This window comes from Melozone crissalis, unplaced genomic scaffold, assembly GCF_028551555.1.
Source record: "Melozone crissalis strain CALT ecotype California unplaced genomic scaffold, PUWL_Pcris_2 ptg000023l_1, whole genome shotgun sequence".
In the NCBI taxonomy this organism is placed as follows: Eukaryota; Metazoa; Chordata; class Aves; order Passeriformes; family Passerellidae; genus Melozone; species Melozone crissalis.
The window spans coordinates 14810933-14825673 of record NW_026535801.1 but is presented as its reverse complement, the minus strand read 5'-3'; the positions used below and the strand labels follow the sequence as shown (position 1 = coordinate 14825673).

At 40.9% G+C, this 14741-nt stretch overlaps 3 protein-coding genes across 4 annotated transcripts in view; 1 reads left to right on the top strand and 2 right to left on the bottom strand.

The window, feature by feature from the left end:
* Positions 1–1722: 1722 nt before the first annotated feature.
* Positions 1723–5262, bottom strand: NDUFB3 (NADH:ubiquinone oxidoreductase subunit B3). The gene is made up of 3 exons (XM_054278034.1): positions 5025–5262; positions 3664–3811; positions 1723–2325 (listed from the first exon to the last, which is right to left on the bottom strand). The coding sequence occupies exons 2-3, from the start codon at positions 3807–3809 to the stop codon at positions 2169–2171; spliced, it is 303 nt and encodes a 100-aa protein (XP_054134009.1). The 5' UTR covers positions 3810–3811; positions 5025–5262; the 3' UTR covers positions 1723–2168.
* LOC128937916 (basic proline-rich protein-like) lies at positions 5095–10443 on the bottom strand. The gene is made up of 2 exons (XM_054277794.1): positions 10372–10443; positions 5095–5865 (listed from the first exon to the last, which is right to left on the bottom strand). The coding sequence occupies exons 1-2, from the start codon at positions 10441–10443 to the stop codon at positions 5095–5097; spliced, it is 843 nt and encodes a 280-aa protein (XP_054133769.1).
* Positions 5730–14741, top strand: part of HYCC2 (hyccin PI4KA lipid kinase complex subunit 2) — a 49684-nt gene continuing 40672 nt past the window's right edge. For both annotated transcript variants that reach the window (XM_054278377.1, XM_054278376.1), the window contains exon 1: positions 5730–5939. The gene's annotated coding sequence lies outside the window, so the exon portion shown is untranslated. The remainder of the gene's footprint in view (positions 5940–14741) is intronic.

Here is a 14741-nt window from a genome sequence, read left to right as displayed (position 1 = left end):
GAGCATCATTTTTATTTTTCAGACTTTGTGATTCAAAAAGAGTTTCCTGTCTGGTATTACAATAATGTATGTTCTTCAGCTGCTGGTGCCACTGCTGTTTGTGACCCTGGTTTTTGCACTGTAAAATATCTATGCTGGTAGAAAGGCTGTTCTCATATAAGGACAGACATTGCTATGGTTACAGTGAAGACACATTTGGTACTATTATTTTAATACACAAGAAATATTCCATCCCCAGGCTGGATTGGTATTATTATACCTGTGAAATAAAATATTTATGAGTATTGTATGTGTAATAATGGTGAGACGTATTTTGCAAAATTAGCAAAATATGTTCATCATAAATTAAAGACAGTCATTTAGGGCAGTGGCTGCCATCTGGCTATTAAACCACCAAATGATACCACTTTAATTCACAAATGCATAAATTTTACCAAAACTAGTATTGTCTAATTGAATATGCTTGATATGTTTGCTATATCAGTGAAGTGGCAGGCTTATACCATTCGAAAAGACTCGCTCTACTTCATGTAATTATTAACTTCAGTAACAAATCAGTACAAATTATTAACATTGTAATACTTAACTCTGTTACTTATTTTCCTGAACAGACATCTGAAATTCAGTACTCCCTAGAAAGTTGTCTTGGAGCCAGATAGAAAACAAGCAGTGAGTACCAGCCATTGAAAATGCATATTCTGGGTAAGAGTACCTAAGGGACAATAGAAATTTTTTGTGCAACAGATCTTGCACAGTAGGTTCTTGGTTTTTCAGGGAATGATGCAGCTGGATAGGAATGTTTGAGAAATGGATTAAGCAAGAGTTTACTAAAATGAGTGTTTGCACTATGAACAGTGCCTTGAGCAATGTCATGCAAAAATGACAAACTCCACTGAACTGTACATCTGCACTCACACAGTAGCAGATGTTGTTTATTGGCTCTAAAAATAAAGCTCTATTATAATCTCACTCCGAAGGATTGCGTGTGAATATGTAAGTTTAAAAAAAAGAGATTTTAGCCATGTTTTGGTAGAACCTTCAACTGTTTTGTAAACTTGCAATTTGTGACAGGATTGTTTAAAAACATCAATTTCTTCACCATGCAAGTATACTATGTAATTATTTAGTGGCATTTAGTGGCATTCTCACTTGTCTAATTTTGCTTTTCATTTCAGTGATGGGTGTCCTGTTGTTTGTGCTATGTAACATAGCCTCCTTACTTTGTTACTAATGGCATACATAACAAAATTTACAGTAGGATATTCAGACAATTATAATTCCTGGTACTGCAGAGGACATATACTGCCCACAGGTCCTTTTCTGCTTTAGTATTCAGTCCAGGCATTCTTAAAGCAGTCCAGAAGCTGTTAATTTACAGAAAACCAGGACATTTAAAACAAATTGCTAAAAGAGACTAGATGTAAAAATAAATAAATCTATAAATACACCAGAGCAAAAGAAAAAAATTGTTCTCTTTTTTAACATTACAGTCAAGTATGGTGGAAGACATTTTAGGGTAAGGTACAGTTATTGCCAAGTTAAACATTTTATTCTACTTTTGGCAGCAATGTAACTTTTGATGTCTGGATATTACACAGATTATTCTGGTGCACAGTGTCTGCTAGGCTAATTGTTCAATAGGTTTAAGTATAAGCTTTGGTACTTTCATATACTTTGAGGCAGTCTGGAGTTGGTTTTAAAGCTTTAAGTTAATATTTATTTTTATTTGGAGACATAAGAGCAAATACTAACCAACACTTCTAAGAAATTACAAGTCATTCATTACTGCTTACTGGGAAATAATAGTTATTAAACCTGTAATAAATATGGTACAAATTTTCTCTTAAAACCAACAAACTTCTCAATTTCATTTAACAGAATCAAGGCAGGGCTTGGAAAGAGCCGGTGTGATAGCTTACCTTGCTCTTTAAAGGACAGTAGAGCAAACCCAAGAGCCATCTTGGGTTGGTTTTTTCCCCCCAGATCGAAGCCAGTTAAATTGCTCTGGCCATGTTTTTTGATCCTTCTGCAGGAGTATAATAAGATCAAAGAAACACTGGTTTGCCTGTGATAGACTTTAATATGCATATTATAAGTACAGAGTGAGCAGCAGGCTTATGTATGCTTCAGCTTATGATTAATAAGTATTAAGTTGTCATATTTGATCTTCAGTGGTGGCCTCCATTCTTCTTTGGAGGAAACAGTGAATATTCAATGGCTAGAGCTATGACAAAAGCTGCAGCCCCCCACTTGAATCCCCTGGTAAAGATTTCTGTTACGGTGATAGGTCTTGCAAAGCCACCCTGGTACCTCCATGCTTCATTACTAGAAAGGAAAATGAAACCAAAGGGAAAAAAGATCAGGGGAGCCACTGTGATACAGATTAACAAGAATATAAATATATTAAAGAATGATGAAGGTATTTCAATTAGATAGACATTGAGGCTGTACAATATGTTCTGTCATTTAAGTATCAGGAATTGCAAGTAAAGTTCATGATAGGAACTCTAACCCTTACCATATAACTTGAGATACAAGTACTGCCAGCAAACAACACAATTATAGGAACAGAATCACCTCCTCAAAATCATGTAATTTTAGTTTTTAGTCTGTACCAAATCAGAGCCCACTAGCACTAACATGGATTGGACTATCTACAAAGGCTAGTCACTGTGCTAGACAGTATGCAGCACAGTCAAATCTTACAATCCACAGATAGCTCATCTCAGTGTGGAGGCACTTTCTGTTTCACAATACAACACAGCTATATGAGAGTCAGATGATTTTAACAAGAAAGACTGAAAAGATGGTGTTTAGCTTGAGCTACAGAGTATGTGCAAACTTCACCGTTTTGCCTTGCTGTTTTTGACCTCCATTATTATTGAAACATTAATCACTGCTCTGACTACAAATATTTATTTATTTATAGCACAACCAGTGTAATCTATGGACATGGGTGTAATTTGTCTCTTGCAAGGACTCAAAAGTCCTTAAGAAAAGGAAGAATAACTAAGCAATAAAATAAAAACTGTAATTTGGGGAGAAAATACCAGGGTTTAAACCAAGGAGGGCAGACATTTATGTTCACAGATGATCCTTTTGTGCAGATGGATTTTGTGACTCAGGATGAAAGCACACTGGCATGGAAGAATAGCTCCTAGGTTCCAGTACAGGGCCTAATTGATATAAAGTTTCCAAATATGACATCTTTCACAAAGCTTATCTTGTATTTAATATGTACAATCATGTGCATTTGCCATAAAGGTTGAAAGCAGATTCCCTGTTAAAATGAACCCGGCATACCAAAGGAGAGGGAGCTCTGGAGAGGGTGACTTTGAAGACTTGTGGTGCAAGACATTAATAATACAATCTCCTGCCAGACTACTGGAGCAAGTAGCATGATACCTTAATTTCTCACTTGTTAAGGAAAATTGGCATGATGCTTGTACTGTCCTATAGAATTGACATATGACTTTACATGAAATTTAAGAAATTCAGAAGGAATCATCTCATGCTTTTTTCTTTATTTGAACCTTCATATGATTGGCTCAATCCCCTTCAGACTTTACTGAAATGCTGATAATTTGCACTGCTCTTACTGCCAAGGTCTGGCTGATGCTAGCAGATGCCACAACAGGATGATTTTTGAGGCTCTTCACTTACCGAGCCCAGGGGTCCCTCAGCCCCCTCTTTGCCAGCCTCCTCTGCACCTCCTCGAGGGGAGTCCCCTCCACCTTCCACTGCCTGTAGTCGGGCAGCTCCACTTTGTCATGGCCGTGCCCGTGGCCGTGGTCACCTCCGTGTCCCATACCTGGGGAAAAGGTCAGACTGTTACTTGGCAGAGAGGACCATCTTGTTTTTATACACTTGCAAAGAACAATCCCCTGTACAGGAAAAACAGGGAGGCAACAAGAAGAAACAGAGAACAAAGAGCTTTGTTCTGTAAAACAAAGAGCCAAGGGACTTTGTGCTGTGTTTCAGAGCTGAGTGATTACATACAGTAAAGCAAACTTAAACATCACTGTGCTGTAAGTCACAACCATTGCTACATCCATGGAGCACCTATGTCAACCCTCTGTGCCAGAGAAGAGTGTAAGAAAACCAATGGTTTCCATGTCTATAAATGCACTTCAGCAACACCAGCCCCCCATTACTTCCAGACTTTCCAGAAAAATCACAAAAAAATCAGAGTAAAAATTTCTGACTTAGGTGTGGGAAAGCTGTGATTGCTAAGCTCTGAAGAAAAACAGACTTGGCTCCTCAGCTCCTTTCAGCTGCCTCCAGTTCAGTCAGATATAACTGTGACATCAACAGGGCCAGGAGAGATGCACCTTACCCATTGCTTAATAAGGCTGAAAAATTGTATGCTCTATTTACATACACCTTGGACAACTACAAAAATACTAAGTTTCTCTTTAAAAACAGATGTGAAGTGGAACATTTTCGGTGAGATGATTAAGGACCAGAAGAAAATGATAGCTTTTAAGGCTCCATTTTCACAAAGCACCTGAGTCTTCCCTGAGCCAAGCTTTCCCATTTTAACACCTATCAGGTAGCAAGAACAGATTCACTTTTAGAAAATTGACTGGAATGCAGGATGCAATTTCAAAAGCCTGTAACTCTTGAAGATGACTCCAAGCCGTGAAGGCAAGCAGACAGAAGGCAAGCTACCTGAGAAAACCTGGAGAGCAGCCTTAACGCTGTCATTACCCGAAAAGCTCCCCGTAAATTAGATGCCAGGCTCCAGCCCTGTGCTAGAAACCCAAGGCCTCTCTCCCCCCAGCATTCACGTTTTACAAGAGGGAAGGTAACGCCGCGGCCAGCGGGCTGTGCTGCAGCGCCGGCCGGGCGCTCTCTGCCCGCAGAGCCAGCGCAGCTGTGCCCAGAGGTCGGACGGAGCAGGGCAGGGAGGGCACAACGCGCACTGACAGCCACCCCAGCCCCATCCCGCCCCCCCTGCCCTGCCCGGCGGCGGCAGCAGCGCAGCCCGGTGTCGGTGCCGGTGCCAGCCCCGCCCGCGGTACCTGCCCGCTCCGCGACCCTGCTCAGGACGCGGCCACCACCCGGAACCGGAACCCAGTCCTGGACCAGCCGCTACGGAAAGCGCGAGCAAGCCACGCAGGTTCCGCGAAACTTTCGTTCCGGCCCTTCCCGCTGGCCCGGCGCGGACACAGGGGCCGTGGAGCCGCTCTCCGATCCCCTCCCCGGGCCGGTGCCCCCGCAACGCTCCCGGCACGGCCCAGCGGGACAGGCCCGCACCAGGAGCAGCGCCGCCGGCTCGGGCTGAGGCGCCGGGGGAAGGAGCGGCGGAGCGGAAGGCGCCCAATCAGTGCGCGGCTTCTTGCGGGGGGCGTGGCCCAATGGGCGGGCGCGTTGCTGAGGTGCGGGGCTGGCGGTGTCTGGAGGTGGCGGCGGAGGAGGAGAGCGGGGTGAGGGGGCGGCGGGGTGAGGGCCGGCACCGGGAACGGGATCTCCCATTCTCCGCGGGCTGCCCGCCGCCCTCTGCGCTGCCGGCGTGCGGGCAGGGACGGGAGCGCCGCAGGGGCTGTGCGTGCGGGGGCGCGAAGCGTTCCCGGCAGTCGCGCCGGCGGCGCCGCTCGCGTTCCCTCTCGTGCCCCTGCGGCTCCGCTCCCTCTCCTGCCGCCCCTTGGCGCTCCCCTGGCTCGGACAGCCGCCCCCTCCCCGGTTATGTAAGCCCCCGCCCTCCCCCTGGCCGCGGGGAGCGGCGGCGGGCCCGGGCAGTGCCCGCTCGCTGCCAGCCCCCGGGGCGCGCTTCGGCGCGGGGAGAAGCTGCGGGAGAAATCGGAGCTCGCAGCGAGCCCGCCTGGCGCCGGGAGCCGAGTTTCGGCTTTCAGTGGGTTTGTCCTAAAAGAACACTGCTGTTTGTTTCCGTAGGAGAAGCGGAGAGGCGTCCCGAGATCCTGGTAGTGCACTGAAAGGTAAGGGAAAGTGAGGAATTCTTTTGACAACTGCCTCCTGAGCGAGGCGATGGCTTGGTTTCACTGAGTGCTGGTGTCAGGAGCTCGGCGCTTTGCATGTGTTGCTGCGGGACTGTGAAGTGTCAATTGCCTTAGTATCTGGTTAGTTACAATTATTTTAGTGTTTGTCAAACTTGAGCACACAGTCTGCTTCATCTGGAAAGAAACTGGTAAAAGTTAACTACACAGTCAGTGACTTATGAAGACTTTAATTGCTTCTCAGTTGTATGCAAGACAATATTGTTTCTTTTTAGCAGAATACAAACTGTTCTGTTAATTTTTGATACTCCTATTAACATAAGAGTAAACATTGCAGCATGATGCCAGTGAAATTTCAGGGTAGACTGTAGTGCCTTTTCCCAATATATTATGATGGAAATCGACTTCTGGGTTTCAGGGTTTCTTAATGGGGGTATTGGAAGTGCATGAGAAGATTTCCAGGAGGAATGCCATTATCATGTTATTAACAGTGAAACTGTTCTAAATAGAGTGCCATCTGTTTAATCCAGACTGCCTCAGTCTGGCTTCAGCAGTGAATGTTTTTCACTGTGAGATAAAGTCTGGAAGATTCAGAGCAGTCTTCTCTCAGGAAGAGAAGACACACATTTGTTTTTCTGTAATGTATGGGGGTTGGAATTGTTGGCTCTTTATTTGTGAGGTGCTTAAATCCCTGTCTTACAGAGAATGCAGTTCTGTCAGAGACTTGCAAAATATTTCTTGTCTCTTGCTGTGGCTGAAAGTTAATGTGTATGTGTCCAAAGTCCAGTGGTGCTGAGGAATGTGTGTATTTTTCTCAGAATTTTTTTTCAGTGACCCATAGACATGTCAGGTACCAGATTACCTTGGTTTTATGCTTTGAGAGAAAGATAAAAACTCACAGTTTTATGTATGTTTGGTGCTTTTTTTTCTTATTATTTGTTGGCGGGGTTGTTTTTGTTTATTTTGTTTTGTTTTCTTGGTGCTTGGAAGCCTGACTTGAATATTGCACATAAAATTATGCTGGTATTGCTGAGTGTGTTGCCAGGGACAGTCAGTTCTGATCCCAGAGCATTGGCTTTGTGGGATCTGTTGTGCATGAACACAATTGTTTAGAAGGTTTAAAAGTTTAACAAGGTTTTCAGTAGCTGTTTTTGCTGTCCCCCTCACCCCCCAAGTACATAACTCATGGTAAGAAAAACCTTGTGCAGTCAGTTGATCTGCTCTACCATGTTCTGCTTCCTGTGTTTCCTTTTCTTTCAGAATGGTCTATACTCTTTAAAAAATAAGGCTGCCAATATGAGGGATGTGATATTTTGGGAATATAGTAAGCTCTTTGATGCTGTATCCTCAAGTAAGTGAGTCTGCATAATTTCAAGGGCCCTAGAAGTGTTGCTACAGTGTGTTTTGAGAAGGAAGCTTCACCATAATTACAGTGTCAGTCTGAAGAAATCAATAATATGCAGAAGGAAATAACATAAAAGAAGTTTCTATATTGTGTAAAAGAACCCCAACAAACAACTGAATGTCCTCTAGGAGGGAAAGGTCATTGAAACTCCATGTACAAATAATCAGTACATTTTGTGATTTATGCAGTTGGTGGGGTTTTTTTGTGCACTATTTTTTTATTATTAATAATTAGTTGTGGTCATAATTACTGCAAAGATTTGATGTTTTAGGATAAAGTTATTTAACTTGTATGCAGCCATGCTAGTTATGGTTTGCTGGGATTCTTGCTTGTGCTGTTGAGCTAGAGGAAGGCTGCAGGGTTTCTTGGATAGCTTTCAAAAGTCCATGTTTCCAGCAATTTGTGTTGCTGTGCATTCTGGATTAGCAGATTGTGAGAGTCATTGTAGGAACCACTCTTCTCTGCCTGTGCATCCAGTATTCTCTCTAGCACTGGACAGTGTTTGCTGTGCTCTTCATAATTGTTTGCTGGAGTAGAGAGCTGTGTGACTGTCTGTGGCTTGAACTGTTTGCACTTTTGAGATGATAAGAAACGGTTGTGGGGTTGTTCTTTTGCTTTTTTCCCCTTTAATATCAGAAGACATATTTGAACTAGTTAAATATTGCATCCTTTTCCCCCTGAAATTGCATGTTACTTCCTGTGGTGTTATATTAGTAGTCAGTTATGTCATTGGAAGCCTCTTGTCATTTGAATAAAATGGTTAATGCTGCCTTAATTACAATAAGAATGGAAAAGATCTTTCTTTAGTTCACCTTGGTTTCTTTGAATGCTTTTAAAAAAAGCACTCGGTGAATGGTGGGGAAGGAAATTATCTTCTCAGGCATCACTAGAGAGCTAAATATTTTATGGACAGTATCACAGTCACTGTTTCACCTCTATTTTAGAGCAGTGATGGGCTGGAACACTAGTCTTAGTTTCTTTCTGTTTATGATGTTTGTTTGCTGGTGGGTTGGTTTTTGTTTGAGGTGTTCTTTTTGGGCAACATAAAGACCATTCTTCACAGGAGCAGCCACACTGGTCTGATCTGTTATTCTCTGCTGAAGCCTAAGGCTCTGAGACCCTGGGATGTGTCAGGATCATTGTTCTGAGTTCTGCTCCTCTGCCACAGCTCAGCAGGTGCTCATTTGACAGAGGTGCTTTGCTCTTACACTCTTGTCTAGAATATAGGGTTAGCCCTTGGACAGCTCTCCCAGTCTCAGAGGGATGATGTGTAGTATGGATTTTTGTTTCATGGACATACCTAACATGTAAAAACTTTAGAGCCTCTGTATGGTTTTTGCAGCTACCATGTTTTCTGTCAATAAGAGCTGCACTTCATGTGGGGTGTCAGTAAGTCATTCCTCTGCTCTGCTCTGAGCTGTTACCTGAGAACTTCATGTGATACTCCCTGTTTTCTCTATGACGAGAGGCAGACCTGTTTGCTCTTTACCAAGCAGTTTAATATGAGCTGAGAATCTTTAAAGACCTGGGTCATGTGTTCCCTCAAAGACTTGTCTGGGCTGGAAAAGAATTTTTGATTCCATTATTTTTCTTGCTGCTTGTTTCCTTGTATTAAGATACAAACGAGTATCAAGAAGTGAAGGTGGAGGCTTCCCCAGCTGAGTCTTCTTGAAGGACATCTGTGCCATATAATAATGACTAAAGAAATCCCTTTCAGGCAGAACTGATCTGAGCAGAGACAGTCACAGGTAGTATAGTTTGACTGCTACTTCACTCAGTTATTTTCATTTCCAAACAGAGCAAGTGTGAGAAGTAATTCTTGACTTATTTAATGCTGTTTTCTACAGGTTTTGTTTGAGTAAGAAAGTAGTTAGAGTTTATGCTTGTGTAACTCACTGTAGATAAAATGGCAAGCTGGTTGAATTTTTCTCTCCGCACCTTTGTTTGGATAATTCCTGCTTCTAACAGCAAGACAAATAATTCAAGTGTCTTTTTTTTAAATTGAGTCATAGGACAGATTTATGGAGCAACTCAATGGATCTCTTTTTTTTGTATAGAATTCTGACTTTAGTTTTTAAGCTTCAAATAGAAGCTCAAGAGCTAGAGGGGCACTTCTAATGAAATAAAATATAGTTATTTAGGAAAACCCAACTGTAAAACAGAATTCTGTATTGCCAGCTGTGCTACAAAGAAGAGAACATAAAAACCAAGATCAGGGACTGGCTAAAATAGTGTATAGTTTGCAAACTGTTTCAGTCCGTGCTGCTGCTTATCCATAATAGTAAAAACTTTTTATTGTATGGTGAATGGCCACACAGCAATTTTTCTTTCTTCTGTTAATGTTACATTTTTCTATCAAAAATAATTAATTTGGGAACTGGGTTCAAAGGATGTTTTATTATTAATCAATTCAGATAATTAGTGAAAGACAGAAGTACCATTGACTAGTCACTTGTCACTTCTTCAGTCTTCCTTGGTTGTTTTCTGTTCTGCAGGCAGCCCAGCTTGCCTCTGCTGCCCACTGCCTGTGTCAGATCTGCTGCCTTGACCTCGTGGTGTGATTCTGTAGAGAAATACAGATTTTTTATGGTCAAATTTATTAAGTTTGCCTGAAAATAGAGAGCCAATGGCATTTGGAAAGAGATCCCACTAGGAGAGAGAAATGTTTGGTGTATAACTACTGCAAAGTGGTAAACTATTTATTTATTTATCTCTTAGAAATGATTATCACTGCTATCATTTGACATTGAAAAACACCAAATTCCCTGGCTGTATAACATTGTTCTGCACAGGGCCTGATGGAGATGGTTGGTGCAGTTCAAATATGTTAAAACATTCTTCCAGGAATTCTTCTATCTGTATATTCTGTGGGGCTTTTTTTTTCTACAGGATAAAGTAGTTCATGGCTTCTCATTTTATATTGTATTGTTACACAAGCATTTGGCTAGCATTCCAAAAGTGCAGAGTGTGTGTTTCTGTGTGTAATCTCCATTCTCTAGCTAATCTTACTGTGTTTTTATTGTAATTACTCTGATTCTTCAAAACCTGAAATGGTGAGATCTCCTTTAATGGTGTCTGCATCGTGTATGGTTTGTGAGTTCTTTAAATAGTTCCACGTTGCTGTTCCTCTGAATTCTGCTTAACTGAAATGTGTGACATGGACATTTGTGCAGACTGCATGACTGCAGTTTGCTGATTCATACAGGGCAAAATTGATAAGTCTGGAATATTTTTCTGCTTCCATTCCCTATATTTAGTAGTTTCTAAATTGTTAATTGTAATTTTATTTAGGGTCTTCCTCCCTTCTTCTGCCTTGCCTTGACCCATATGTGAACTGGAGGAATTATTTGACATCTATCTGGAAAGACAGTGAGAGAATTTAAAAGAATAATCTTATTTTTCATGGCCATTCAGCTGAGAAGATATTGGATTGAAAGATAATGAGCTGAAATATGTGTAAAATTTGTTTGCATTTTTCCTTCCTATCTTAATTTATTTTCTGTTTATTCAAATTGTTTTTTTCTGAAACTTCTGGTGTCCGTTTCTTCTTTGCATCTCCTCTTATTTTCTGCTTTGTCTTTTCTGTTTCCTGTAGGTTTAAGGGTATGTTGAGCTTAAAGAGAGGGTGGAGAGCAGCCCCTCTGCATGTCTGCCTCTGTTCTGGCTTGGAATAGGGCCACAAGGTAGAAAAGTTGATTTAGAAAAGGTTATGAAGAAGTCCATAGTACTTACTCAAGTAACTTTCCTAAATATCCTAAGCACAAGATTGTGGAAACACATGGGCAGAAGCATAACAGATTTGTTGTAGAAATAGCTCAAGTTAGCTTGTGTCTGTAAATCTGAATATTGTATTTCCTGCACGTGAAAAATCAGCTAGAATTAGAATGAATTATTTTAAACATGTCCTTTGTGGAGGTGTGCTATCTTAAGACTGGTGTGCCCCATGTGTAAGCTACAGTGGTGATTCCACCATCCCATTTATCACTGTGATGACTGAACATGAGGGTCAATCACCTTTTAGACAAGACATGTTTCAGAAGGTAGGAGGCTTTTATGTAAACTTAGTTATGGAGGGGGTGGAGTGAGCAATTTATCAAGCACCCTGGGACATGCCATCAGAGCAGGGCAAAGAACGAAAATCGAAATGCTCAACTTTGAGTTCTGATATCTGGTTATTACTCTGGGTTAGAGGTATACTTCTTTTGAAAGGACACTTGATGCTTCAGTGTATCACTGTGCTTCCTCATGCTTTAGGGTTGGAAACACACCCAGTTAAAAATAGTAATTAAAAAAAGCTCCCTATGTAGAATGGATGTTGTACTGGTCTTTAGTATCTGCAGCAGTAGGATGGACAGATGATTGCTTAAAGTCCATTTGCTGTAGTCATCTTACACAAGAAGTGATTAAGTGATAGTAATGTGCCCTTTTACATAGAAATGTAAGGCATGCTGACAAAGGATTTATCCCAGCACAAGCTCATATTTCTTTGTGTAACAGTGGAGAACTTTCCATTCCCCTTTTTTTTTAAAGATGTTTTGTTGAGCCAAAACAGCACAGAGATGTAAGCTAAATATGGACACAGAGGGGGAGAGCAAGGGGGGTTTAAATGTGAAGTGGAAAAATTACTAGATTCTTATGCCTGTGGGTTTGGGGTTTTTTAAGGTGCTTGTTTCTTGTTCTTAGCTTAGAACAGGCCTTAGACAAAATTGCTGAGCTTCCAAAACTGCTTCTAGGTTGTTAATTATGTATTTGTTGTGTTTGGTAGTTATGTAATTGACAAACCACCATACTTGATGGTCTCCAGTGTTGCATCTGTGCAATAATTTCAAATAGTAGCATCTTAAGCTTCTGGAAGTTACTAAACCATATTTGTGGCAATTTCTTGGGAAGAGAGATGATAATTTTGTTAGTCTTCATATGAGCCATTCTGAAAGCTTCCCTTATGTTAATGGACTGCAGTGCAAATCTTGCTATGTCAGAGTGGCAAGAGCTTCATGAAAATCTCTGAAACAGTTCTGTGTTAGCTATGGACGTACAAATAGAGATAGGAGTCTTGGACTGGAGGTTAACTTGAATGCAAATAGAAAAGAAATAACTAAAATACTAAATGGATTTCAGCTAAGCATTCATAAACTGCATTTCTGCGCTGTTTATTTTCATAGACATCCTGTGACAGCAACCTTTCCTTAAAATCACAGGTGTCACATGCATTGCATGGCTCTCCATTGAACAGGATACTGCCTTTCTGCTTGCTTAGCTCTGTGTGTCTGCCAAGACTTGTTTCATGTGTTCTGAGTCTTCAGCTTTGCCTTCACCCCTCTTAGTGTAAACATCACATGAGTTTGAGAAGCCTCTGTTTATCTGTTGAATAAGAAAACTTCTAGCTTGCTTTTTGTTTGTTTGGGGAGGAGAGAACAAGATTTTCTTCTCTCTACAATTTATCTTAGAAGTTGAGACAGCAAATAAAAATTTTAAAACAGTTTAGGCATGGCTTGTTGTCTTTGTGTCTCCAAAGGACCAATTGCAGAAATAACTGAGATGCTCTTTTGCTTGTGCAGGTGTTGAGTGGACTTGGACTATGCATGGTCATGTAAAAACAATTGCTACCTTCAGAATATGCACCTTTTCTGTATCTGTGGTGAAAATACTCCTGCAGTTATTCCTTGTGGGTGCAGAAATGAAACTGTGTTTGATGTTGCAATTTGTGTCTTTGTTGCATTTGTGACTTTGTTGCATTTGTTTCCTCAGAAAAATGCATTTGTTGCAATTTGTGACTTTGTTGCATTTGTTTCCTCATAGCAAAACGTTACTGGGGCGTCTGGGTGTTTAAATCATTCAAATGGCAGCTGTGTTCCACATCCCTTGTGTCCCAGGAATCGTGGTGTTACACACTGAGAGAGGGACTACCTGCTTTGCTTTTTCCTCTCTATAGATTAAATCCCTTCAGTTAGCTGCAGGTTTAATATGTTAATATGGTTTTTCACAATTAATGCTGCAGTTTACATAGCATAACTAAAACTACAGCACTAATTTTACTTCTTAATTTAAATTAAAATGTTAGCCCTATATATCTAGTTTTTAACATGCTTAATTACCCCAAAAATAAACTCTGACATTTTTAGGGAAATGGTTGAAGATGCTGTAGTAAATTCCATGATAATGCCTTTATGTTAACCTTGTAGTTTTTTCCCCTAGTTACTTCAGTGTTTAAATTGAGTAAAACTTAGGATGCTAAGGCAGAAAAATAAATGTGCAACAGTAGGATTTCCCATTTGTTGTGCACAAAGTCCTAATCAGGTTAAGATCGTGGATGCATTCCAAATTAGGGGTCAGCAGCCAATGCTAATTGGCATTGATGCTGCTGAAATTGTGTAATTGAGTATTGTGCTGATTGTCACAGTGTGTTTTATGCCATCCCTCCACTCCCCCCCCCCCCCCCCCCTTATTTGGCAACTTAAAATTTACTAACTGTTCAAGGGTTAGTTCTGTTATTTCCTCTGTGCCCTTCTTCTTTGATTTGCAGGTTCTGGTCTGTGCTAAAGACAGAAAACTAGGTAGTTCAACATATGAAAAATAGAAGGAAGTTCAAAAAAATTGAAATAGAGTGCCAGTAGATACTAATTTTTTCTAATAAATACAGAAAGCTTCAAGATTTGCTGGTCAGTGGGGAAGTGGACTGCTATGCCTTTTTCTTTTTCTTTTTTTTTCTATCAACTGCTAGGAAAGAGCTGCTTCAGCACAGCTTCTTGTCATTTGACTGAAACATTTTGCAGGAACCTTGTCACACTTGGCTGGTGGAGATGTGTATGGGTGTGATGGTCCATTGCCCTTCTCTGCTGATGATACTCCCATGATTGCCAACTCCTGGACTTGATGGCTTATTTTGATAATAAATTTTTGGTCTTGTGAGAGACAGGAGGGAACAAATCTTAAGTGGACATTATCATGCTAATTAGGAAACCTTAATTACTGTGTTGTCTGTTGTCAGCTCTATCAAGTTTTGATATATTTCAAATTAATATTCCAGTGGGAAGGACCAAATATCTCTCCTACAGGGAAAGGATGCAGGCTTTTCTTGGCTTTATGCAGAATTCTAGTAGTAGTAATTTTATTGCTATTTCTATGAACTGCTGGAGCATTCTGCTTTAGTAATGTGTGCTGACTTTGAATAGATTGAAATTATTGTCTCTTTGTCTTTCTGAATGCAGACTTCAGAGCTTTCTGATATATGTAAGGTTGCTATGAGTAAATTCTGCATGTTTATGCACACATGTCATATCTATAGAAAATGGAAAGGGCTTTTATTAGCATTTCCTTTTTTGTTGCAGGGGAATGTTTAAGTTGCCATTTTCTTGGTTTTAATAGTTTAAATGAAACAG

Excerpts from the sequence above, each read along its gene's own strand:
- LOC128937916 (XM_054277794.1), bottom strand. The coding sequence starts at position 10,443 with ATGCAGACACCATTAAAGGAGATCTCACCATTTCAGGTTTTGAAGAAT. Across the intron at positions 5,866-10,371 it reads GTAATTACAATAAAAACACA|GACAAACCCACTGAAAGCCG; the intron begins GTAAGATTAGCT and ends GTGTTCTTTTAG.
- NDUFB3 (XM_054278034.1), bottom strand. The coding sequence starts at position 3,809 with ATGGGACACGGAGGTGACCACGGCCACGGGCACGGCCATGACAAAGTG. Across the intron at positions 2,326-3,663 it reads CTGAGGGACCCCTGGGCTCG|TAATGAAGCATGGAGGTACC; the intron begins GTAAGTGAAGAG and ends TTTCCTTTCTAG.